The 26,203-nt window shown below is 30.6% G+C and overlaps 4 protein-coding genes across 34 annotated transcripts in view; all 4 read left to right on the top strand.

Annotated features, from left to right (window-relative positions):
- The first annotated feature begins 1,237 nt into the window (after positions 1–1,237).
- Positions 1,238–1,759, top strand: LOC149883389 (uncharacterized). The gene is made up of 2 exons (XM_090101068.1): positions 1,238–1,413; positions 1,510–1,759. The coding sequence occupies exons 1-2, from the start codon at positions 1,238–1,240 to the stop codon at positions 1,757–1,759; spliced, it is 426 nt and encodes a 141-aa protein (XP_089957194.1).
- Positions 1,760–6,279: 4,520 nt separating this feature from the next.
- LOC145180844 (F-box/WD repeat-containing protein 7-like) lies at positions 6,280–9,479 on the top strand. The gene is made up of 4 exons (XM_080055779.2): positions 6,280–7,073; positions 7,284–7,579; positions 7,868–8,120; positions 8,258–9,479. The coding sequence occupies exons 1-4, from the start codon at positions 6,307–6,309 to the stop codon at positions 8,859–8,861; spliced, it is 1,920 nt and encodes a 639-aa protein (XP_079911905.2). The 5' UTR covers positions 6,280–6,306; the 3' UTR covers positions 8,862–9,479.
- Positions 9,480–9,917: 438 nt separating this feature from the next.
- Positions 9,918–13,263, top strand: LOC145180845 (ELMO domain-containing protein 3-like). 3 transcript variants are annotated; one of them, XM_090100503.1, is made up of 5 exons: positions 9,919–10,445; positions 10,575–10,910; positions 11,009–11,041; positions 11,128–11,216; positions 12,705–13,263. In XM_090100503.1, exons 1-5 carry the CDS (start codon positions 10,034–10,036, stop codon positions 12,717–12,719), a joined length of 885 nt encoding a protein of 294 aa, XP_089956629.1. In that variant the 5' UTR covers positions 9,919–10,033; the 3' UTR covers positions 12,720–13,263. The 3 variants fall into 3 exon arrangements, with proteins under 3 accessions (XP_089956628.1, XP_089956629.1, XP_089956627.1); XM_090100502.1 differs by lacking the exon at positions 12,705–13,263 and having other exon boundaries at positions 9,918–10,445; positions 11,128–11,645; XM_090100501.1 differs by having other exon boundaries at positions 9,920–10,445; positions 11,009–11,216.
- A 1,646-nt stretch (positions 13,264–14,909) lies between these two features.
- LOC145181262 (uncharacterized) overlaps positions 14,910–26,203 on the top strand; it is a 19,167-nt gene continuing 7,873 nt past the window's right edge. Inside the window, exons 1-17 of one of the 29 annotated variants that reach the window (XM_090100485.1) lie at positions 14,910–15,190; positions 15,434–18,592; positions 19,103–19,192; positions 19,429–19,494; positions 19,893–19,925; positions 20,188–20,352; positions 20,495–20,593; positions 20,708–20,902; positions 21,343–21,381; positions 22,003–22,083; positions 22,760–22,846; positions 23,929–24,039; positions 24,127–24,327; positions 24,411–24,522; positions 24,788–24,856; positions 25,513–25,805; positions 26,201–26,203. The exon at positions 26,201–26,203 is cut by the window's right edge and continues 38 nt beyond it. In XM_090100485.1, coding sequence (XP_089956611.1) covers positions 15,133–15,190; positions 15,434–18,592; positions 19,103–19,192; positions 19,429–19,494; positions 19,893–19,925; positions 20,188–20,352; positions 20,495–20,593; positions 20,708–20,902; positions 21,343–21,381; positions 22,003–22,083; positions 22,760–22,846; positions 23,929–24,039; positions 24,127–24,327; positions 24,411–24,522; positions 24,788–24,856; positions 25,513–25,805; positions 26,201–26,203 — 4,861 coding nt within the window. In that variant the 5' untranslated portion in view covers positions 14,910–15,132. Of the gene's footprint in view, positions 15,191–15,433; positions 18,593–19,102; positions 19,193–19,428; positions 19,495–19,892; positions 19,926–20,187; positions 20,353–20,494; positions 20,594–20,707; positions 20,903–21,342; positions 21,382–22,002; positions 22,084–22,759; positions 22,847–23,928; positions 24,040–24,126; positions 24,328–24,410; positions 24,523–24,787; positions 24,857–25,091; positions 25,197–25,512; positions 25,806–26,200 lie in introns of all 29 variants that reach the window. The other 28 variants (XM_090100484.1, XM_090100472.1, XM_090100470.1 and 25 more) reach the window with 28 other exon arrangements.

Genomic DNA, 26,203 nt, shown 5'->3' on the forward strand with positions numbered 1-26,203 from the left:
ACTTAAGTAGTGATGCTTTGTGCTGCACCAAAATGTAAAACACTTCGTTACTTCAACATGAGCTCAAAGAACACATTTCGAGTGTTCATTGAGCCCCCTCACCATATTTTCTATTTCTATATAAAATCTCAACCTTGATATGAATTCAACCACCATAGTGGCTGTTCCATCAGATTAAAAATAATGCAACCAGTCTAATGCCTTTGCCTTTCCCCTCTGATTCCCCTTTGATGTACGACATCAAGATAAAGGTGAGTTTTCATGAATTCTTATTCTTATGACTTCGTTCAAAAAAAATAACTATGAATGAACCGAACTTTAACGTTATAAAATATACTCTTAACCGAACTTTAACGTTATAAAATATACTCTTAAAAGGAAGTGATTGGCGGTCTTAGCATCGACGTTACCGCACTGGCGGTAAAGAAATTTCGGTAAAATGCGATAAAATGCCTATTACGCACTTTAACGTTTTCTTTTTACATGTACACGGTTAGCCTTAACTGAATTTAGGTCTTCTGAATTGTGTCCAAATTAATTTCAACGTTTTCTGAAAGAGTATATTTTACTGATCACTATGTATATAGTCCACCAAATCAGAGAACTCCTATTAAGTAATTAAGGCATTTTAAAGATTTTTTCGCGCCTTTTTTGTCTTTTATGACCATCTTTAATCCGCCATTTTTTCTGCCACAAATTTAATTGCAAAAGACAATCATAGAACAAATTTTGTTTAAAAAATTTTAAGAATCGACTTATATATCCGTATTAATTTGCGTTACTAATAGAGAGATAAGTGAAAGAAATGTTAAGAATAATAAATCAAAAACGATAATTTTAATTTTAAAAAATCTTTGTAAGCTTTTGAACCTATAACCGTTTTAACAATGTAAAGTTGTCGAAACCTTTTTCATTCAGTCTCCATAGTTTTGTAACTTATTTAAATGTCAAGGAACAAATGGCATCTGACGTTATTAAAGAAAAGCTATGTAGTGAAAGCATGGCCGCCGAGAGGGGGGGTGGACGGGGAAGATTCCCGGGGCCCCGTGTAGGTGCAAATAATTTTTTAAAGTAATTTTTAAAAGGTTTAAATAGTTTTTACTTTTAAAAGATTTATATAAGTTTTATTTTTAATTTTCAATGAACAGAGCACACTTCTTTTGGTCCTGGGTATATAATTATTCATAATTAGGCCTTAAGAAAACTTCCCCGAGGCCCGAAATTTCTCTCGGCTGCTATGAGTGAAAGTGGTAACACCATTTCATTGAAGACAGGAGGTAGTAAACTGAAACTACCTATTGGATCTGAGAATTCTCCAAAAACAACCAATTTTACTCACAAAAAACTTCTTTATATTCAGAATTCTCTTTCCTTAAGTAACGGTCAAATGATAAAACTTGCTAATATGATAAGGTAAAATCACAGCACTAATACAAATTTAATTCTGCACAATAAAATGATGCAATATTTGGAGTAAAACTTGTTATATAAAAAAATTAATAATTACAGAGTTGTTGAAAAAAGAAGAAACGCTGTAGAATCTGGACTGAAAGACTGTGTCTCTGACTTGGATAGTTATCTTCTCCCATTAATTACCGAAGAAAATATTTTATTTGAACTTAAAAACAAAGAGAAAACTTTGCAATATAAAAATATTACAGTAGCGTACTGCAATGATGTTACTCTTTTTGTTAAACTACTCCTGGATCTTAAATGTGTTGATTCTAAGAATCAACACATTTCAGATCCAGGAGAATAATTCTAATTATGGACATAATTTAGTAAGGGCATTAAGTTCTTATAATAAAAAACATCTTTTTTCTCTTGGGCATGTTGATCTAAATGTTGATATTTTTTAGTGATTTAATTCAAGAAGAAATAGTTTTTAATTTTATATTTGTAAATATTTTGATGATTTAAAACATTCCGATTATGTGATTACCTATTCTTAAACTATGTAATATAACACAATACCATATTTATTATTCATTCCCAATAAATTGTCTGTAACTTTTACTATAAAATTTTGAATGAAAACATGGCGGACCAAAAAATGGCGCAAAACACTTGCAAAAAAAGGCGCAAACTAAAAGGCGCGAAAAAATCTTTAAAATGCCATAATTACTTAATAGGAGTTTTCTGATTTGGTGGATTATATACATAGTGATCAGTAAACTATACTCTTTCAGAAAACATTGAAATTAATTTGGACACAAATCAGAAAACCTAAATTTAGTTAAGGCTAACTGTATACAGAAGACGGTAAAAATGAGGCCTTAAGTCATAGCAGCCGAGAGAAATTTCGGGCCTCGGGGAAGTTTTCTTAAGGCCTAATTATGAATAATTATATACCCAGGACCAAAAGAAGTGTGCTCTGTTCATTGAAAATTAAAAATAAAACTTATATAAATCTTTTAAAAGTAAAAACTATTTAAACCTTTTAAAAATTACTTTAAAAAATTATTTGCACCTACACGGGGCCCCGGGAATCTTCCCCGTCCACCCCCCCTCTCGGCGGCCATGCTTTCACTACATAGCTTTTCTTTAATAACGTCAGATGCCATTTGTTCCTTGACATTTAAATAAGTTACAAAACTATGGAGACTGAATGAAAAAGGTTTCGACAACTTTACATTGTTAAAACGGTTATAGGTTCAAAAGCTTACAAAGATTTTTTAAAATTAAAATTATCGTTTTTGATTTATTATTCTTAACATTTCTTTCACTTATCTCTCTATTAGTAACGCAAATTAATACGGATATATAAGTCGATTCTTAAAATTTTTTAAACAAAATTTGTTCTATGATTGTCTTTTGCAATTAAATTTGTGGCAGAAAAAATGGCGGATTAAAGATGGTCATAAAAGACAAAAAAGGCGCGAAAAAATCTTTAAAATGCCTTAATTACTTAATAGGAGTTCTCTGATTTGGTGGACTATATACATAGTGATCAGTAAAATATACTCTTTCAGAAAACGTTGAAATTAATTTGGACACAATTCAGAAGACCTAAATTCAGTTAAGGCTAACCGTGTACATGTAAAAAGAAAACGTTAAAGTGCGTAATAGGCATTTTATCGCATTTTACCGAAATTTCTTTACCGCCAGTGCGGTAACGTCGATGCTAAGACCGCCAATCACTTCCTTTTAAGAGTATATTTTATAACGTTAAAGTTCGGTTAAGAGTATATTTTATAACGTTAAAGTTCGGTTCATTCATAGTTATTTTTTTTGAACGAAGTCATAAGAATAAGAATTCATGAAAACTCACCTTTATCTTGATGTCGTACATCAAAGGGGAATCAGAGGGGAAAGGCAAAGGCATTAGACTGGTTGCATTATTTTTAATCTGATGGAACAGCCACTATGGTGGTTGAATTCAAATTAAAATTACGTAAAAACGGTAAAACTGCGTAAAAGCGGTAAAAATCGGTAATTCCAGTAATTTGTTAAAAAAGTTAGTGAAAGCATGGGCGTGTAAGAGATTGACATGCAAAGATATTGTTTTTATAACGAATCATGCTCGTTGCGCATTGTTACAAATCTTTTGTTTTAAACAATAGAAATTAAATTCTCTTAAAGTGTCGGATTCGTCGAAAATTTTCGGTCTCGTCAATTTTTGGTCATTCATACATACACATACCTACGTATGTATGTATGTATGTATGTATGTATGTATGTATGTATGTATGTATGTATGTATGTATGTATGTATGTATGTATGTATGTATGTATGTATGTATGTATGTATGTATGTATGTATGTATGTATGTATGTATGTATGTATGTATGTATGTATGTATGTATGTATGTATGTATGTATGTATGTATGTATGTATGTATGTATGTATGTATGTATGTATGTATGTATGTATGTATGTATGTATGTATGTATGTATGTATGTATGTATGTATGTATGTATGTATGTATGTATGTATGTATGTATGTATGTATGTATGTATGTATGTATGTATGTATGTATGTATGTATGTATGTATGTATGTATGTAGTATGTATGTATGTATGTATGTATGTATGTATGTATGTATGTATGTATGTATGTATGTATGTATGTATGTATGTATGTATGTAGTATGTATGTATGTATGTATGTATGTATGTATGTATGTATGTATGTATGTATGTATGTATGTATGTATGTATGTATGTATGTATGTATGTATGTATGTATGTATGTATGTATGTATGTATGTATGTATGTATGTATGTATGTATGTATGTATGTATGTATGTATTAATTTTAGCTACTACTACTACTACTACTACTACTACTACTACTACTTTGTCTTTGTTGAAGTGTGATTGGAATAAACAAATGAGACACTTTGAGTTTGGTATATTTGTTAGTTACATAGAAAAAATCAAAGAGAACCTAATAATTTTTTTAAAAATGTATATGCTAACACTAAACATTATAATGATAAAAAAAAATAATAGTAATAGGCAACCTTAACTTTGCATGATAAACTTTTCCGCTGATCACGAGTCGTAAATTTTCCACAAATGTAACAAAAATTGACAGATTCGTTCAAACAACAACGCTAAGATTTATTTATTTCCCTTACTGCAACAGTTTACAACTCTGTAATAAAGAAAACAAAACGTTTAGAAATTTCCAAATGGTAAACAAAAATTTAAATTTAAGTTTAAATTACAGCAAAATATCAAAAAGCTAAAAAAGCCAAAAACCTAAACACTTTACGCGATACGAATGACAAATTCGGAATCAACGCAATAAACTTTATGTCCAAAATAACTTTGCTCAGGTGGCAGACACAAAGTTTAAATTTGTTCCTTATTATCAAAAAATTAAAAAAAATGTTTTTATACGATGACGACGACGACGACGACGACGACGACGACGACGACGACGACTACTACTACTACTACTACTATTTAATGATTTAATTTAAAAAATATATCATAACTATTCAATCATATGCTTCAATTTTTTCTTTATTCTTAAAACAAACAAAAAAAAGGTGTTGTATAATAATTTATAAAAAGTTAAAATGGCAATTATCATTGGGGGCGAGTACTAGCAAGTTGGTGTGACGAAGACTGCTTATTACGTGGCTATTTTTAAATTAATTTGAGCCATGCGCGTATTAACTTATATCTCACAGTTTATATTTTACGATAAGGACAAAAAAAATCAATTAAAAAAAAAAATTTTTCGATGGCGATTACTAGCAAGGTGGTTATATAGCTTCCAGTGTTCGCCACCACCACCGCACACCAACCAATTCAAATTACACCCTAAATAACACCCTGAAAAAGGAAAAAAAAAAATTACATTATTAACAACAAGTTTTTTAGAGTGATTATCCAAAAGTCGTTAAGATTTAAAGATTTTTTGGGACAATTTTTTTTCTAAAAAATTCTGTGCCTTTATTTTTAAAGTTACAAAAGTCAATTTTTCGTCAGTCATAAAAAGAACATTTTTTTAATATACGATTTCTGAACTTTCTAGCTATTTGGTTTTTCACTGCATGTTTTTTAGTGACCGAATGGCGAAGACTTGGTCGCAAGGCGAACACCGGGTGTTTTTTCCAAGTCAGGCCTATTAGAGAGCAAGGTAAAAAAATTCATTTTCTTTCGTAATAATGGTTTATTATGTTGTATAAGGGTTAAAACTCTATAACAGTTAAACACGCTGGATAACAGTAAATATTGCCGGATAACAGTTATTAACGGTCCACACCGTTACGATACGATGTAAAACTTTATTTCATTAAGGTCATTAACGAAAAAACGTTAGTCAATTTTTAAAAACGTTTCGTTAAGTAACGTTTCCCAACGGTCACCTTAATGCCGATGCTTAATTTCCAGTCTCATTTCATCCCAATCTTATGATCCATAAACCCCCTCCTGTTGAAACCATTCTTTATCATTTTGCATTCGTTAAATTTTAAATTACTTTATTTAAAAAAGAATCGCGTCCCGTTAAAAAGCGAGTCCATTAAATCCGGCAATGCCGTAAGTAGGTATATGTTGATTCTACAAGGAATATATATGTATATATATATATATATATATATATATATATATATATATATATATATATATATATATATATATATATATATATATATATATATATATATATAGATAGATAAATAGATGATAGGTAAGATGAATTTTCCTGAATTTCTTTGTTAAAAAGTTTTTATTAAGTTTTCTCTGTTCGTACAACAGCCAAATGTTACTTTAAAAGTTCTTCTGTTAGACAGGAAATTAATTTCTTTTTTTTTTTATAGACAATACAATGTTTAAGTGTAGTTATGAGTGCAAAAAAAATGAATAAGCCTATGATTGATATTAATTCAATGACAGTTCAAGAATTAGAAAGTCTTCCTGGAGTAGGAAAAGCTAAAGCCTCAGCTATAATTAATCATAGAGAGATACACTCAAGTTATCAATCATTGTCAGACCTCACTTCTGTTGAAGGGATTACAAAGGCTTTGGTATCAAAAATACAAGAAGAATATGTTATAGTATTCAGTAAACATAAAGACCTGCCATGCAGTTCGAATTCTAAAAATCAAACTGTTAATTTGAAAAGACAATATAAGCTAGATTCACATGTATTACATTTGCGAGGTAGCAAAGAGAACCCTTCGCCAGATAAAAAATGTAAAAATAGTGATTTAACTGATGATGAACTTTCATTAAATTGTAAAACTTTGTCTAATTCAACTTCTTTATCATGTACTACTTTTACCAATATGGAGCATGTTAATTCAACTACTTCACAGTTTAACTATGCAAACCATCATGATACTCCTTGTGGAATGCCAGTATGGTTAAACCAGTTTAAATCATGGGGGAGAGAGGAAAGACTACAAGCAATTAATGAACTGATTGGTTTATGTGACATGTCCATTGTTCGTCATATGATGGCTAAAATTGAACCTTATTTTCAAAGAGACTTCATATCATTGCTTCCAAAGGAACTTGCATTACATGTGTTATCTTTTCTAGAACCAAAGCATTTGTGCAAAGCTGCAATGACATGTCGGTACTGGCGAGTACTTGCTGAAGACCACCTGTATGTAAATGTTTTCTGTTGTAGCATACTTTTTGATACATGTTTTAACTGACTATTTAGTTTGATAAATCTTCATGTTTATTTGTTATGTAATATTTTATTTACAAGTTTTTAAATTTTTTTTTAAACTATAATTTTTATTATTGTTATCATCTTTTTTATCTTTTTATTATTATTATTGTTATCTCAATGTTTATGTATGTTTTAAAGCTTATGGAAAGAGAAATGCAGTGAGTATGATATGTTCTGCTCAATCAATGACAATTTTTCACCGATAATTGAAAATCCAAACTATAAACAGTATTTCTTATATTCACACAAACTTGAGTCTAATTGGAGGTATCATAGCTTAAGAGCTCCTAAATACTTAAAAGGACATGATGATCATGTGGTTACATGTTTACAATTTGATGGAGTTCGAATTGTTAGTGCTTCAGATGATAATACATTAAAAGTATGGTCTGCAGTCACAGGAGATCTCATTAGAACTCTAGTTGGTCATACAGGTATTCAAAATGTTTATATGGACTTATATTTATAAACAATTTTCAAAGTATTTATATGGATTTGTATTTAAAAACAAAATTCTTTTGTTGTTTTGATAGCTCTAATTTTTCAAAATTTAACTAAGGAAGTTATATGTTTAATGGTATTTTCATTATATTTATATAGAGCTTGAATGTAGGAAACCTAATCTATTACATATAACAGCAAGTTACAAATATGTGTTTACTCTTTTGTATATTAAATGTAGAGAAACATAAGTAATTTGAATCCATATTGTTTTCATCTAGGTGGAGTATGGTCTTCACAGCTTTCTGGAAACATTGTTGTGAGTGGATCTACTGACAGATCTTTGCGTGTTTGGGATGCTGACTCAGGAGAATGTTTATATGTGTTGCAGGGTCATACTTCAACTGTTCGTTGTTTAGCAATGTATGGAAATCAAGTTGTAAGTGGCTCAAGAGATGGGACATTAAGAGTGTGGAATTTTTGCCAAGGAACTCTATTGCATGTCCTGATAGGTCATGCAGCAGCTGTTAGATGGTATTTTATTTTATTTGTTTTTTATTTTTTTCTAGTTGTTTTTTTTTCTCTTGATTTTTTTAAATATTAGTTGTTTATTAAATATTAATTAAATCAAAACTGTGGTTTTTTAATATAGATTTTCCTCGTTTCTTTAGTGTTCAATTTGATGGGAAAAAAGTAGTAAGTGGGGCATATGACTATTTAGTTAAAGTTTGGGATGTTGTTTCTGAGACTTGCCTTCATACACTTTCTGGCCACACCAATCGTGTTTATTCCTTACAGTTTAATGGCCTATATGTTGTATCTGGATCATTAGATACATCTATACGTGTTTGGGATGCTGAATCTGGAGAACTTCTGCATACACTTCTTGGGCACCAGTCACTTACAAGTGGAATGATGTTAAAAGATCACTTTTTGGTATCTGGAAATGCTGATTCTACCGTAAAAATTTGGGATATTACCACTGGAAAATGTTTGCACACGCTTTCTGGTCCTCATAAACACTTAAGTGCAGTGACTTCTTTGCAGTTTAATTCAAAGTTTGTTGTGACGAGTTCCGATGATGGATCTGTTAAGTTATGGGACATGAAAACTGGAGATTTTATACGTAATTTAGTAGAATTGGATAGTGGAGGTAGTGGAGGGGTAGTATGGAGAGTGAAATGTAATGATAAAAAACTAGTTTGTGCTGTTGGCAGTCGGAATGGAACTGAGGATACAAAGCTCTTAATTCTTGATTTTGATGTTTTTGTATAAATGTATGATGGTTGACTATTATAATTTGTTACTTTCCTAAAATTTAATCTGTCTGATGACCCAAACTATATCTTCTGTAAGTAGCGATTATTATATTTTTTTAGTAAATTTAAAGAGAATTCTGTTGTTAATTTTTTTTCTAATGTTAAGTTTTTCATGAAAACAATAAATTTTAAATCTCAAGGTTGTTCAACATTGTTTCTGATTTCATGTTACTTTTCACGTATTACTTTTTATTGAAGAAATTGTGAGGTTTTTATTGAAGAAATTTTGTTTTTTTAAGTAAAATCAGTTATTGCTATGAAGGAATAAAGGTATGAGTTCTCCCTCAAGTTCTCATGTTTAAGAAAATTCAGATCTAGTTTTCAATCATGTTCGCTTAAAATCATGTTTGGTTTAAGCGTAAAATAAAACATGCAGAAAAAGTATGAGTTTTCTGTTTGTTTTTTAGAATTTTTACGTGACAACATTTATGATATCAGGAATGTACTAAAAATGTATTTAATATGCATAATATAAGCATTTTTTTTTGTGGTCGGCAAAACCAATTATTTTACGCTGTCAAGTTTCGATTATTGGAACATTATCCAAGAATAAAACAGGTTTACCTGTGTTTTAGTTGTTTTAGTTATTTTGCATGTTATTATTTTTTTTAAAATAAATTATTTTTTTTAAGGCTTTAACAATGACTAAAAGGAAAAGATTTTTTCTTTTGCAAAAAATAAGATAATACACTTTATTTATAAATACTTATAAATTAACTGCTTTAGAAAGTTTTTAGTTATTTTGCATATTATTATTCAAAAGTGTCTCCCAATGCTACATGTATGTCTAAAGTGTAAAGCATCTTTAATGTGCAATCCTTTGATTAATCAATCTTTTTATAATTTGACAGATCTTCTATAACAGGTTGAAAATGATGGAGTGTTTTTTTGTCTTTAACTTTAACTGTGTCATAACATTTTTGTTACATCTAGATATTCGAAGTTAGGATCTTTGTAGCAAAAGAAAATTTAAATTGGGTTTTTCTAGATAAATGTTTTAAAAAATCTGTCTTAGTGTGGTTTTTAACAAATCTAAAGTTTTTTTTATTTTAGTAAATTAATGGAAAATATTTCTGATTATAAAGTTAAAAATTGCTTCAGATCTTTTTTTAATGAAGCAGATTTACTATGGATGACAATGGTATAGGTGTGGAAGAAAAAACAGAAATAAATCATATCGATATTGAAGCAGAATGTGCATACAAAAGGCTGACCCAGCAAAACAAAGAAGTTTGTAATGATGAGTCTGATTTTGAGATTGAAGATCATCCATACAATCTAAAAAATGATATAAAATCTCCTTTAGTAAAACAGGATTCATTTGAGAATAATTCTTCAGATGTTGTTCAAATTAATAACCCTGTTCAATTAAATCCTTATAAAGATCCATCAATTGAAGTTCTTACTAATAAGATCATAAATACTGGGGATAAAAATGAAGACAATAATCAGGATGATAAAGATGAAAATGTTAATGATAATGATGACAATGATAAAGATGATGAGGATGAGTGGGATAAACTTGTGTTAGTCAACCAAGGTTGCTTCGTTTTTCATACTTTTTAAACTCATTTTTTTGAACCACTCATGATAGCTCTTTTCTCTCTGGATTTCTGAAATTCCTTATACAATTTGATTTGTTAAATTCATTTTTATTAAAAATTACTAGGATTATCTCCTGCATCAACTACTGATTTAATAACTGTTGAGAAAGTTCTGAAATATATAAAAGAAGGAATCATAGCAGAAAACTGCAATAAAAATATTCGTCCTGTTATTACATACTCAGGCGTGAATGCTATATTGCACTGGTTTATAGGCCCTCCAAAACTTGACCAGCAATTAGTTAAAGATCGTGATTGGATTTTTACTTTCGCAGCTATTGCATTCAATCATTCTGATGAATTTCACCTGAGGATTTTACAGACTATTTACTATGGCCTTACAAAGAGTACAATTAATTGCCCAAGATTCGGAAGCCATTGGGAAAATATTGGATTCCAAGGTTGTTTAAGATTCTTTTCTCATACATTAACTTCACGCATATTTTTATAATTCTTTCAATAATATTTGCAAAAACGAAGTTCTTTTATATTTTTCTAGGGAATGATCCATCCACTGATTTACGTGGTTGTGGTATGTTAGGCTTAATTTCTGTTCTTGATTTTATCCTATGCCCATCTACTTCAAGACTTGCTGCTAAGATCTATTTACTTTCTCAGGATGCAATACAAAATTTTCCATTTTGTATTATGTCAATAAATGTCACCAGGATCTCTCTGCAGATCCTGAGGGAAGGAAAGCTCAACAAGTAGGTGTTTGTCTACCTTTTTTTAAAAAATATTGATTTATTTTTTCTATTTATTGTTTATTATCTACTATATCCTGCATTTGAAATGCTGACTACCTTTATAAAAAAGATTATTCTGATGTTACATTCTCCCTTAGGAAGCTATTTTAACTATTACAGGGCCAAGTGATAATTGACTCGTTCCTCAGAAACAGCCTGCTACATAGGGTTTTTTTTTTTTTGGCTGCTAAAAGAAACTCACAATTAGACTGCTCATGCAACTAATCTAATTTGCTATTCTAGGTATAATGAGGTATTTTTTTCGAAACAAATTTTTGGAAAGAATTTAAACACAAATTTGTTATACAAACAAAGAAAAACTCGAAAATTTTTGAAGAAAAGTGTTGATTACTCTTTTTATTTGTTTGTTTTCACGAAGAAAACAGAAAAGATTTCAAAAATGTTCAATCGAAAAAGTTCTTGTCACAAGAATTTTTTTTTTCTTTTTTTTTTTTCTTTATATTTTTACTGAAAGTTTTATAAATGAAGTTATGATTTTGAGTACCTATGAGTACGAATCAAAATTCATGGTTATTTTAGGCAAAATAAAGAAGAACAAAACGAAAATTTGGCAAGAAGTAAAACATAATTCAACGACTTCAAAATCTAAACGAATAAAGTCTATATTCTCCTAAAACAAAAGCATATTATAAGTTCAAAATCAGGACCAAACCACGAAGAAAAAAAGCATATTATAAGTACAAAATCAGGACCAAACCACGAAGAAAAAAAGTATAGCGATGGTCTCAAAGTGCACCACGCTTATATAAAAAAAAAGATGGGCTTTATATATTATGATCAATCTGCTGTTTAATGATTTAGAATTAGGTTTTTAATTTTTTTAAAACGCGTAATATTTTAACTTAAAAGCGCTCCCATAGATCTGCCTGACAAACGTTTTTATTACGAACCGACCTTCTGCACATGTTTAAAGAACAAGTGTTACCGCTTAAGAAACAATGAAATCTATTCTATGCGAAGGAGAAAAATATTCTATGCGAAGGAGGAAAATATCTATAATGCAGTGCTGTCATTGTGTTACTCCTGGAAATTCAAATATCTTCAAATAAAATGAAGATATTTGGATCTTCAAATAAAATTCGTTTGTTAATTTAATTATAAATTTTTCTTTATTAAACTTATTATTTTTTTTTTTTATTTTTTTTTTTTTAAACTTAAAGTTTTAAAAAAATTAAAGCTAGTTTTTTTTCTTTATTAAACTTGATTGTAGTGACAATTTGTTGTGTGCCAAATTTCAATATGAAGCGCTTTCTCGATTGAAAATATCGGAAATGAGGCACGTTTTTCTCGATTGTAAATATCGGAAAATGAGGCGCGTTTATAAAACGAAATTATATTCTGACAAATTCATTTTAATGTTACATTTTCTTAAGTCAAATAGATTTTCAAAGGCCTCATTTTTAATTCTTTTTTTTTCACTTTTATTAGGCTGTGCAATTGTAAGTTAAAAGAAAAACGCAATTTTTACGTTGAAAAAGATGAGAGCATCGTATACGACACATTCCGTGAACTCTACACCGCTATATTCTACCAAATTTATTCCGTTTGGAAAAACGAGGGCAAAACAATGGCAGATTCTGGGTATGTTTTAAAAGAGGTCGAAGATAATGCAAAAAGAAAACCTTTGGATATTATAAAGTCATTTAAAGATTTATCTAAGCACGAAACATTTCAGATGTGTAAAGCCGATAAAATCGAAAGTTTTGTAGGAATAGAAGACCTATAAGTTTTCGACATGGGTTACAATATTAATATATTAACTATTTATTTAACATAAATTCTATATAAAGTTTTTATCGACATAAGATTTATAAGCATCCCATTATCTTGTTTTACTAATGCTTACACTATAAATGGTGACAAATATTTCATTGTAATATTGTAGAAATTCGAAACACCAGTTTTACTTCAGATTTGAGTAGGGCGATGTGTGATAAAGTTCTCTATTATTTCACAATTTTAAAAGTAATAAATTATTACTGTTGAATTTGTTGTTATTTTTAAAATCTTAGCGCTTCTCAAAAAAATTTGTCGCAACCTTGTTTAAATAATACTATTTTGTACATTTTTAAAGGTGACAAGTTTGATAAGTGTTCTGCGCATGCTCAATTCTTTATAATTAAAATAACGTGTTTTGAAGTTGGCAAAAAAAAAACTCCAATAAAAATTCAAATAAAAGCAAATTCCTTAATTTGCTTTTAATGTGTATGTAGCAGGGAGATAATTAACTAATTTGCTTTTAATGTGTATGTAGCAGGGAGATAATTAACTAATTTGCTTTTAATGTGTATGTAGCAGGGAGATAATTAACTAATTTAAAGTGAATGATTTGTTCACAACAACATTTATAAATAGAAATTTCATACGACAGCTCCGACTTAACATGTTATGAGCAGAAAGGTACATTGCTCTTCAGCTAAACTCTTATTACTTCAATAACTGAAAAACGATGGAAAGTCGAGAGATTTCAAGACGATAGGATGTTCTGTTGGGATGTTCAGAATGTTCTTAAGCCACAGAAATGTGCTGAAACTGGAAGTAGGTAAAGAAAAATAGCTTGAGGTGATCGATTATTCGTTAAGCTGAAATGGATTCACTCCAACAACACCTTAAAAAACTATTTACAATCAAATATAACGGTTCACGATCAGAGAACGTACAATTGTAGAAAGAAAGAAAAAAAAAACACTAAAAAATGAGCCTTCTTTTTTATAAAAAAAAACATGGCTAAAACCACAAAAGAGTTGAAGCATGTTGGTGTTGCTTCTATTCGCTTAATAACAAATCTTTTCTTCGAACTTTTCTCCCTGTTGACATTTGTATATTGGTTTCTCTTAAAGTACGTTGATAAAAAAACACACTTGAAGAAATAATTCTTCGATATCCTGTGGATAGCACGCCGTTGCTTTAGGTATATTAAGAGTTCGAACTTAAGCATGCGGCTTCTAAAGCTGAGAGTTGGTTCTAATATTGGTAATAATATTAGACAATCGGATTGCCCATCATAATTCCCAGATTTAAATTCAATAGCTAAATTTCGGAAGGTTGTGAAAGATAAAGAAGCAAAATAAAGAGCTCGGAACAAAAGAGATTTGTGGGAGTTTGTAAAAACAGGGCATACTTTTCCAGTATCAAAATGCTAAAAATCGGTCAACTGTATGCCCAAAAAGCTTTTTAAAGTGAGATTTAAAAAAAAAAAAAAAAAAAAATTTAAAGGAATATGTTTTTCCACATTACCACAAAATGCCTCCTTACAGTAAAAATAATTACAATAACTGCTGATGTAATAGTGTTTTAAAAAATTATATTTCAGTCGAAAATCTAACAAAAATAAAATATTAAAACGGTTTTTTTTGGTTGCAAACCGAATTCTCATGTTGAGAATTTGCTTTCCAACCAGACCGTTGAATTTAGGTTTAAAGGCAACAAATAGCATCAAATGCTCTCAGCGGATTCGTCATTCATCCTAGTGACCTTGCAGTTATGATATTGCTGGTGTACTCTATGCTTTTGTTAAAAGACAAGCCCGGTTCAAAGTAATGTTTTTCGTTTTAAAAGAAAGGGTGGTGCAAAAACGATGCTCAACGCAGGCTCTTAGTCTGAATGAATGAGAGTATTGAGTTGATTTGACCATTTGAGTGCACGCTTCATTAATCCGCTGAAAATCACTGGTTTTTATTAATAAACTACTTCATCGGCGCAAAAAGTTCGACTAATGAACAACAATATTCTACCATTTTTTGATATTTTCTATAAGGCTTAAGAAAATTAAACTCGGAAAACTTGCGTATTTTACGTTTTATTAATCATATAGGTACTTCGCGGAATGGTTTAATGAAAATAAACACTTATCAAAATGTTGTGGAAAATTATTGCCTTTATTTTTATGATAGATAACCTGCGGTATCTTTCAGGTAAGCAGTCCAGTCGATCCCGATTGTTAGTATTTTTAGAAATGTAGCTAATTTCTTACAATCGGAGTGAATTTTCTTAGTATTTACTGTAACTCGCGTTAGATTTGTTACATCTTTGTTTCATTCTCATTTTCTTTTAAGATTTCTTCTTTTAATTCTTTAAGAAACTTCGAAATTTGATTGAACAATTCCTCGTGTATTTCTTTAATTAGGACTTAAATATCTGGGTTAAAATTTTATTAGGTGCTCCGCGACATTCAAAAAAATTTCCTAAAGATGTATCCGGTGAAAAGAGACAAAGTTTAGTAGATTGGGACGTTCATTACACTGAACCAAGCCAATTAGGCGCCGCAAGTTTAGTGCAAGGACCAAACACCGAGGACTTGCTCTCTTTACAACAAGCGATGGTTGGTTACCAAAAAATAAACAAAGCTTATGAGCCTGCTATTGTCACTGCCGGAGCATTTCCCCGTCCGGAAGGCACAGTACCACAAGCTCAGTTGATTAAAGCATTTCACAAACCTATTCCTCAAGACGAAGATGCAGCTGAAGATGATGATGATGATGACGATGATGATGATGACGATGAGGACGCCAATAAAAAAAGTTCGAGAAAAAAAAGAACATTAAAAAGTCATCCAAGACGTTCAAAAAAGCGTACCTTGTCTAAAATCGAGAATGAAAAGCCAGAGAGGAGTAAAGAGTTAATTGCAGATAAAGAAAGCTCCAGAAGCAAAAAATACTCTGAGCGCAAAGAAGTTGAAAGAGAAAAAAGCTCTTTAAAACAAGATTTAAATAACGAAAAAGAAATTAACAAAGAGATTAAGCCACAAAAAGAGTCCGACAAATTGCCAGAAAGAGAAAAAAGTTCCGCAAAAGAAGAACTGAAAGAGAGAGAAGAAAAGCCACAGCAAGAATTATCTGGCGTAAAAGAAAAAAAACTGCAGAATGAAGGAGATAAACAAAGTGTCGAAGAAACAAACTTACAGAATGAAGGAGATAAACAAACTGTCGGTGAAAAAGAGAAACAACATTCTAAAGAATATTCTAAGGCTGAAGAATCCGAAAAGCAAATTCCAGTTAGTATTAAACAACAAGAAGAAGTAAAACAAGAACCAGTTGAAGTAAAAAAACACGAGAGAGAAAATGAAAACAAATCCTACAAACAGCATAAAGTAAAGTTCGACGAAAAAGAGGTTTTCACATCTGACATTCAAAGCAAGCTAAGTAAAGAAAAAGAGTCCGGGTATGATAGCGGAAGAAGTGATAACAGCGAAGGAACTAATAATAACATCCCCAATTCGATGAAAGAAAACATAAATGATAACTATGAAGCAACCCACGAGGCTAGTCATCATAGCCCTCATAAAGGAGAAGAACGTGGCCAGGAAAACGGTGCTGATCACAATGAAGCACCAAAAGAAGGGCACAAGGCGATTAAATACCTAAAAGGAAACCAGGAGCAAGACACCAAGTCCCAACGAAATCATAACAATGAAAAAGAAATGGCCGTGCAAAACGATCTCAACGAGAAAAATGATCTGAATAAGTATCAAAACGGTTTGGAAGATAAGGTTTCTTCTAATGTGAAAGAATTTGCGAAAGAAGGAAAACAGTCTGTTAATTCAGAAAACTATCAAGAAGTAAATGGCAAGCTAATTTTTACCGAAAGAGAGAAGCTACGTTTAAAAGCAGGCGCTGAAAAGGAAAGAGAAGCAGAAAGAGCAAACGAAGCTCAAGCTAATAATAAGAACGAAAATGATGAAAAGGAAAAATTGGCTTTTAAAACTGGCTCTCAAGAGGAAAAAGAAACTGAACAAGCGAGCGGCTCTCAAAATAAAAAGTTTGAAAATGACACCAAACAAGACAAAGTTTCTTTTAAGGAAGAAAAGAAAACTGAGAAAGAAAATGAAACGATCGGTGAAAGTGAGGAAAAAGGTAAATACGTCGTTCAAGAAACGAAACAACAAGAGCCGGTGAAGGTTGAAGGAAAAGAAGCTCGCCAAAGCTATTACCCGAAAAAGAAAAAACCGGTTCGTGAAAAAGCGTTTAGTGAAGATAACAAACAGACGGATGAGAATCCGGCATCAAGCAAGCAGGTGGACAAAGATGATAAACCTATAAATGGAGAAACTGTAAAAGATCAAAAAGAACTAGAAGTAGAAAAGATATCTGAAAAAAGTTATCACGCTCAAAGCGAAAAGAATGACGATATAAAGAACTCCGAAACAGTTTTTTCAGCGCCTTCTGCTTCTTCAGAAAAAGCAGAGAGCAAAACGCCGGAACCGGAGAAAAACGGAAAGGAGACCGAAAGTAAATTTAAAACTGTTAAGTACGAAAAGGAGGAAAAAAGTTCCTCTGAAAATGAAAAGCCACCAAAAAGTTCGGCTGAAGATGAAATTGAGAGTAACAGTAAAGGAAGCGAAGAAAAAAGCACTGAAAAGCACGGAAGTCAAGAGTTTACAGACGGCCTAAAACTGAAAAACGAAAAAAGTAGAAAGGTTGCTGAGGAAAAAAATGAAGAAACAAATGTCGAAAAAAACGATGGAAAGAAGTTTGAGCAAAAAAGTGAAAGAAACGAAAAAAATTTTTCTGATAAAGATTCAGAAAGATATTCGGACAAAAACTTCTCTGAGAAGTCACAGAAAAACTCACCTAAAATGGAGAAAAATGCTGACGAGTTAGAGAGAAAAGAGGCAGAAAAATACGACAAAAACACGCTTGAGAAATCGGAGCAAATTACAAAAGGCGAGAAGAGTGCTTCTGAAGAGCACCGCAACGAAGAAAAAGAGCTTTTGCTAAATGACAATCCAGTAACTGATAATGAGATTGTTGGGAACGGAAAATCAGGGAACAGCAAAAAATTTCATGAAAAGTCAGGTAAACAAATAGAAACAGAAAACCCAACAAGCCAAATGACGTCAAAAGAGGACGAAACATTGAAACAAAAAGAAGAAAAGAAACCGGCAGAAGATCTTAGACTTGAAAAAAAGAAAACAAAGTTCAAAGAAAATATCGAGGAGCAGGTTAATTCTGCTCAAGAGACAGTAAAAGAAAAGTCAAAAGGGTCTAAACACAAAGAAGCTGAAAAGCTTGCTGAGTTTTCACAAAGTGATAGCAACGAAAGAAAAAATCGCGATGATGAGGATCCTAAAAGTCACGGTTCAAAGACCGCCAAATTAAACTCAGATATGACTGATGAGGAGTTGGAGCAGAACTCACGCGTTGTTCTGAGCCAATTAAAACAGTTGCAGAGTCTTGCCCAGTCTCCTAATCCTGATCCTAAGAAAATTGATGTAAGTGCACTTCATCCTGGAACAGTAAAAATACTTAAAAAACTCGGGGAAGAACATGAGCGACGGGGGCTCGTTGAAGATTACGGAGGTGACAAGGACATTGAAGGTATCGCTTTTAAATTCGTTTATCACTATCTAACGAAGGATTAAATTCTCAAATAACACTTATTGCATATACTATAAATTCTAATGTTATTTGCGTTAATGTTTTGACTCAACAACAACTTATGATTTAAATCACAAGCAGAACTTTGTCGCTTCAATTTTTTTAGTGAATTTTAAGCAAATTTGTGCAATTATTAAAAATAAAATTAGCCCTGCTGAATTTTGTGATTTCCTGTGATTATTTCTTCATTTAGCACTTTTAAAAACCAATTCTTAACGATTATATGTTAAATCTTTAAATGACAATTTATCACCTTCTTCTTTCACTTTCGTTTATTAAAATAAATCAGTAATTCGTTTAATGAAAGTAAAAACTCCGAGATAGCTTTAGTATTTAAGTCTGTGAAGCGAGAAAAACACTGAAAATCAAATAAGTATTTTTGTGTATTTAACAGAATCAAACTGAGTATAAATAAGAATATTGGCGTATACAAGAGAAAATTTTTTTCAGGACACAGTATATCAAGAGAATCATCGTCACATCATGAGACAATTGTAAAATACACAGGCAAATCACTAAAGGCGGATGTACGACAGTTATGTAAGATTGTATTTAGGTTTTTACATTTTTTATTTCTTATCTTTTTTAAAAAATTATATTGTTTTAATTTACTTTTCCTTTTTTTTTTTTTTTTGATCCATTTTTTTCTATTATGATATTTTTCTACTATTATGCCTGTATAGCTATCGTGTAAATGACATTAGATAATGTATAAAGAGCTTTAATTATTTATAAAAGCAATAACAATAACAGACAAATTTATCTTAAATTTTAAGGCGGAGGGTGCTTACCCACAGTTAGTATTCCAACTGAGGCTGAAATCAACCAAATGCTGTGCGAAGGTATTAATTAACTCTCTTAAATGTCAGTGGCAAGTTATAGCGCCTTCAATTGAGGAAAATTTGGTATTCTTGTAAAAGACTTTATCAGTGTAATGTTTGATGCAACAAAAAAATAATAATAATTTTTTACCAATATTTACGAGTTTTTTTTCCTACTAATTTCCTTATTTATTGTAGCTAACACCTGTCAGCTAGAAAATTAGTATTTTGCATGATTTGTTATGTAACTTTTCATATAAATCCCCCCATCCCCCCTGTAATGGAGCTGAACATTTTCAAACTAACACTCCATCAAATGCATTCATATATACTTCTTTTAACAACATTCGGATTTTATTGTTTTTTCTCAAATAATGCAAAATATTCAAATTAATACCACATAATTTGTTGTTTTTGAGGTATGGCTGGTTGTGGTGATGGATGTTATGGAGGTATTGTATATATATGCCTATACCACACATCTTAGTTCTGAATAGTTGCTTAGTAGGGAAACTTGTGCAGTTCATAAACTGTTATTTATTACTCTTGTATAGAATTAACATAAAAACTGTCAGTTTAGCATATAGAGAGTTTTGTCATTAGAAGTTCTCCAAAACCATTTTCTGTTTTTTTTTAGTTATTCCAAAGTATTTACCCATGCACACTTCAGTTGATTTCATGCATGAATTTTAACAAACAGTGCTTCGATTATAGGTGGATGTTATGGTGCTGCGGCAGCCCCTCCCCTTCAACCACCTCCTCCTCCGCCTCCCCCGCCTCCGCCTCCACCCCCTCCACCCCCGCCTCCTCCACCTCCCCCGCCACCACCACCACCACCACGACCTAAACTTCAGCTTCAAAGCATATGGTGTATGAACTGTAAGTGAAAAATACAATTTCTGCAGCTTTTGTAATTTAGGCAAAGTTTAAAATGTAAAAATTAAAGTGACCTAAACAAAAACATAAAAATAATTTAAAAATTTATTTTCTTGAATCTTTTTCTCTACCTTTTGATGTTTAGTGCCTGATGGTAGTGAAAACTGTCCACCAGCTGCACCACCACCACCACCACCTCCACCACCGCCACAATCTTATCCTTACTATTATAATTGCCAAAGTGGTAAATATGTCTTTATTTTATCATGTGTTTTTTCATGCATGAACTTTTTCATTGTAATGAAAGAGATTTTTACTTATTTCTTGAATGTTTCAACTATTTCTTATCTTTTTTTAGGGCCATGGCATGGATGTGCTCAACCTGCACCCCCACCCCCACCCCCACCCCCATCACCTCCACCACCACCACCACCACTCAAGTATAAACTTATACCAATTTGTGATCATAGTGGTTTTGGAGGAAATTGCAATTCACCACCACCTCCACCACCACCACCTCCAAGTGAATGTAAGGAGTTGAATGGAGGAGGAGGTAAGTTTCAACTGGTTTAAACTTAGTAACCACTTTATCATATAAAAGTCTTTAACAGTTAATACAAAATACTTTCTTAAAGAAAACACTTTTACTTTAAGAAACTAATAAATGCTGCTATGATAATACAATATAATGTATGATATTTAACATAGTATAACATAATATAGGTATAATATTATATAACATATAATAATGTAACATAGTAACATAGTATAGCATGTTATATATATATATATATATATATATATATATATATATATATATATATATATATATATATATATGTAATGGCAGTCAGAGAAAATGTATTTATTCTTTTATACCTTAAATATATTAGAGTTAATACATTTTCTCTGACTGCTAGCTATATAATAAAATTCTTTAGCTGTAAATTGCATTACATTAAGCTCTACTAATATTATTTCAAAATTCTGTAGGAGGTTGCAGAGGAGTAAAAATATCTATCACATGCGATGGTAAGTTGATTATATTTTTTAATGGTAATTTTTTGTTTTGTATAAAATTTAAATGATTTTAGTAAACAATTTGGTAATTTTTATGAATTTTTCTTTTAAGAATGTTTTAAAAGTCTTTTTTTGAATTTTTTGAATTGAAACATTTGATATCTTAAAAAGCTTCCATTTTTAGAATGGTTAGAGGAATTGAGTCCTTTAAAAACATTTGCTGCTGCAATATTTTATTTAAAGTATATCTCAATCACAAGAACTTCTCTCAAAAATACAAATATATTGATGAATGTTGTTTAGTATATAAAAGGATAACCTTGTGTGTCTGTGTGTGTCTGTGTATGTCTGTGTCTGTGTGTGTCTGTGTGTGAGAGAGGGAGAGAAAGTGCATATTTGGTTGATTTAAAAAGTTGGTTTTTAGTATGGAATATTTAATGAGTGACACTTGATGGAAACCTACTTTAAATTTTTTTTATGAACAAACAATAATTTTGTTACTGCCCCCCTTTTAAAAAAGTTTTCTAAAAAAATCAATTGTTATAGAAATTTAATTGTGAGCAACACATGAACATGAAGCCCTATTGTAAATATGCTATTAATGCACAAAGGTTTTTTTATTATTGTATTTAGATGGCGGTAGAGGTTGTGGAAGCAGACCTCCCCCTCCCCCTCCTCCACCACCTCCTCCACCCCCACCTTTCATATTTTGTGGTGAGTGGATGTTTTTTCTTTATAAGAAATATAAAGTTTTTCATGCATGATATTATAATGACTCCAAGCATGAAAAATTTTTTCCATCAAGTCAATCTCAAGAAAATTATATTTTTAGAAAATTACAAACACCATTTAAGCAGCTACAATCATAATTTAAACCAAATAAATTGACAAATAAAGTGATAAAAAATTTCTATTTATGTTTTTGGTATAAAAGTAAAGAAATTCAAAAAAAAATTATTTGCATGATTTGCTTAGAAGATATAAAACCTAATAGTGTAGTTATATTTTTATCCTAATGTTTTTTCAATATTTTGATAAAAAAAAAAAGTTTGTTTGAGAGAAACGAAAAAAAATATTATATAGCTATACTTATGTAAACATAAATAGTTTTATTATTGATTTTGTACAAAAGTTTTTAAATCCCTAAAATGTGGTTGTAGGTAATTTCATCTGCTTTTTTCTATTATTCATACAAATTCTTTTTTCTTCTGATGACTGAAATCGTAGTTATGTAATTTATCTTAACACTCAAAAGGTTTTACTTTATGTAGGTACTCAAAACAAATAATAGTTGTTGAGGTTGATACATGCATGCAGTATGTGTTTATGTATGTAATATATTGCTTGTGTGTATCTGTTTATGAGTAATTTATAGTCTGTTAAATTTTAGAAAATGGGGGAGGAATGGGATGTGGTAATGGAGGTAAAATACCTGGTATGACTTGGAAATTAGTCCCTGATACAAGTGGCTGTGGTGGTAAGTTGTTTTTGATAATTAATCAAATTTATTTGTTTCAATTTCTTTATAAATTTTTGAAAACAAATCACATCCAACCATCATGAAATATGATTTTGAAAATTCTGTTAATATACAAATTTAAACTCAGTTTTATGGACTTCTAAATTTTATATATATATATATATATATATATATATATATATATATATATATATATATATATATATATATATATATATATATATATATATATATATATACATATATATATATGTATATATATATATATATATATATATATATAATTTAAATAAAATTATGCCACTCAGTAACTTTACCTAGTAACTTATAACATGTCTTGAAATGGTAAACAACTCTAAAGATGGTGAACATGTCTTGAAAGGATATAGAATATAAATTGAAGCAGTATAAAATATATACAAAGAAGGATAAAAATCACTTTATAATAATTTAGTAAAATATACTCCATAATGTAATGCTATTATTTAAATCATTTTCAACAGTACATCATTCTGATATTTGAATTTGTTTGTTATCAGAGTTCATGATGGACAACATGAAAAACAGCTATAATATAAGTTAATATCAAAGATGAAAAAATGCAGAAAAACATGCAGCTGATCACTTTTTTCCGAAAAGAATTAGTAAATTCACCAAAAACTACTTAAATAAATTGATGTGTTGGTGTTGAGAAACCATTTCAACAATTGCTCTATGAAATCTTCAGAAATTTTTAAAAGAATAATAATAATAATAATAATAATAACAACCTTTGAACATTTTGATATTTGTATACTAAATATTTAAACTTCTTTCCTGACTTTTAAATTCAATTTAATTTGAAATTTGAATAGAACCATACTTTGTGGCAAGATTTTTTATTTGAAATCAAAAGAGTGTAGGGTATGGTGCATTAAGCTAGTAAGAAAGTTTCAGCTTTGGTATGTGCCATTGATTTGATAAAGTTTTTATTCTCTTTAGTAAAGTATGCAAAAAGGTTTCTACTTAGTAAATAAAAAAATCCCAGGCTGGTGTTTTACGCTTTCTGAAATAATTTTCTTTATCTTTATTTGGTGCAGTACATAGTTTTGCTCAAGGATGTGGAAGAAAAGGAGGAAGTGCAGATGATGATGATGTAGATAAAAAAGTTGAACCTATGATTCCATTAAGTTGTCTTGAAGCTCTTAAAAGTAAGCTGAAAATAATATCATAATACCACTAGTTATTTATTTATATTCTTTATAAAGAAAGTTTGTATTATTTATTTGATTGAAAAGGTTTAAATATACCTTCAAAAGATGGTGGCTCTGGTGGAGAAGCAAAATGCTCAAAGATGTTAAGCAAGTTGTTGAGCAACCAAGCTGAAAACACAGCAAATACTATGAAGATTTTAGCTAGCTTATTAAAGGATGATGGATGTTCATTAGATGCCCAAGAGCAACAGGTTGCAGCTAAAATGATGGGGAAATTGATGTCAGGTAATTTTTTGAATTTTGTCTGTAGTTAAATTTGAAAGTTGTTAAGATACTTAGCAGTTTTTAAAAGCTGTCACAATTTTAAGGGGGATGCTGTGGATCCAGTGGCTGTGGAAACCTGGACAGTGAGTCATATAAGCCTTGCAGTGAGGATGGATATGAGAAGTTTATATCACTTGGTCCTGAGCATTGTTCTTCGTATGTTCCTTTTTTAGTTATATTTTTGAGAAATTTTATTATGATGCATGATTGAATTAGTAAGTTACAATATAAAGATTACATAAGTTTTTGGAAAATATTTTTAATCCTTTTTTTTTTTTAATTAAAATTAATTTCTTTTTTTGTTTTGATCAATTTCTCCCATTTTTTCCTCTTTAAAACAACGCATGCACTAAAATGTCTCAATTTCTTTTGTAGCTTCATGCATGATATCATTGCAACATTTTCATGCATTTTTTTTCAGTCGCAGTTTGAGAAAATGGGAGAAAGGATTAATGCAACATTGGAATAAGAAGCACTCTGTAGAGCAAAGGTATCTTGATGCCTTACTTATAATAAGCGATGATATGACAAATTTTGTTAATTTTTTTTGTCTTAAACCAATTTTTACAAATCCAAATTTTACCAAGGAATCATCTCACCACCAAAAAAAGCAATTACTAATCAATTCAAAATCCACTGTTTGAGTTAGATGGCAAAATTGTCATATTATTGGTTATTATCTTTTATATACCCCAGGCCTTTTTACTTTAAATTTATTTTCATAGTACTTTACCCCACGTTCAGAAAGCAACCCAGCAATATAACTGGGACCATGCCCTGCTTGAGCATTGGCAACGTCCTAAACCCAAAAGTAATGCAAGCAAGAAAAGGTAGATAGAAGAAAACATCTTAAAAGACCTAAAAGGGAGAGTTTCGGAAGTTAATTTTCTTACCCAATTTTTTCTCACTTGACGTCTTTATACTTAACATATTAAATGTGGCCTTTAATTTTGAAGTTATTATTGCAAAGATATTGGTTTGGGGCTTGGGGTGTGGGGCAGAATGAAGCATGTTTTTCATTGTAACGAAAGTCACAGCATGGAACCAAACATTTGTTAATTAGTATTTTATCGCTTTTTTTTTTATCGAGAAGTTTGGAAGAAAATTAATTGAAAAGGCTTAATTTAAATCTATCTGTTTTTTAAGTAAACATCCTGCGGCGAAAAAGAAGTCTTACAAGCTCTGCAAGAAACCTTGCGAGGATGTTACTGATGATTCTGGGAGCAAATTAAAAGAAGATTCCATAAAATACAAGACAGTGGAAGCATTACATCATCATAAAAATAGCAAGAAACAGTCGCTAGCTGCATCTAGGACAGTTCATCCTAAATTTAAATCAAAAATTAGAAACGAGAAATCGTTGAAGAAACATAAAAAGTCAGATGTTCCTGTTGTCGAAGAGGCAGACGAAAGAACGAGAATGACGGTACCGGAAAACGGTAAGATTTAAATTGATAAAACTTCATTCAACTACATAATTTTGTCATTGTGCAATCTTTCAGTTTAGATACACATGCTTATGCGTATGAAATTATGTTCTAAGGTTGCATGTTTTTATATCTATCGTTTATCTTATGCTTATATAATACACGCAACATACAAACCTACACAGCGACATGCATGTGACCAGATGATACAAGCTGCATTGCAAATACGGCAAAAAAAAAAAAAAAAAAACAATTTCAATAATCTGCTTATAAAAATTTGCACAACGCAAAAGGTTTTCCCAACAAAAAATAGATAACTGATACGCACACGACGTAAAGCTGACCGACAATACGCGACGAAGAGCACAACAAACCGTATTTTTTTGACGGCGTTTTTTATGCTCTAGACG

This window comes from Hydra viridissima, unplaced genomic scaffold, assembly GCF_058129835.1.
Source record: "Hydra viridissima isolate aposymbiotic clone 2 unplaced genomic scaffold, HvirCarnegie_v1 scaffold_10, whole genome shotgun sequence".
NCBI classification, from domain to species: domain Eukaryota; kingdom Metazoa; phylum Cnidaria; class Hydrozoa; order Anthoathecata; family Hydridae; genus Hydra; species Hydra viridissima.

Excerpts from the sequence above, each read along its gene's own strand:
- LOC145180844 (XM_080055779.2), top strand. The coding sequence starts at position 6,307 with ATGAGTGCAAAAAAAATGAATAAGCCTATGATTGATATTAATTCAATG. Across the intron at positions 7,580-7,867 it reads AACTCTAGTTGGTCATACAG|GTGGAGTATGGTCTTCACAG; the intron begins GTATTCAAAATG and ends GTTTTCATCTAG. Across the intron at positions 8,121-8,257 it reads CATGCAGCAGCTGTTAGATG|TGTTCAATTTGATGGGAAAA; the intron begins GTATTTTATTTT and ends TCGTTTCTTTAG.
- LOC149883389 (XM_090101068.1), top strand. The coding sequence starts at position 1,238 with ATGAGTGAAAGTGGTAACACCATTTCATTGAAGACAGGAGGTAGTAAA. Across the intron at positions 1,414-1,509 it reads AAACTTGCTAATATGATAAG|AGTTGTTGAAAAAAGAAGAA; the intron begins GTAAAATCACAG and ends TAATAATTACAG.
- LOC145180845 (XM_090100501.1), top strand. The coding sequence starts at position 10,034 with ATGGATGACAATGGTATAGGTGTGGAAGAAAAAACAGAAATAAATCAT. Across the intron at positions 10,446-10,574 it reads ACTTGTGTTAGTCAACCAAG|GATTATCTCCTGCATCAACT; the intron begins GTTGCTTCGTTT and ends AAAAATTACTAG. Across the intron at positions 10,911-11,008 it reads GGAAAATATTGGATTCCAAG|GGAATGATCCATCCACTGAT; the intron begins GTTGTTTAAGAT and ends ATATTTTTCTAG.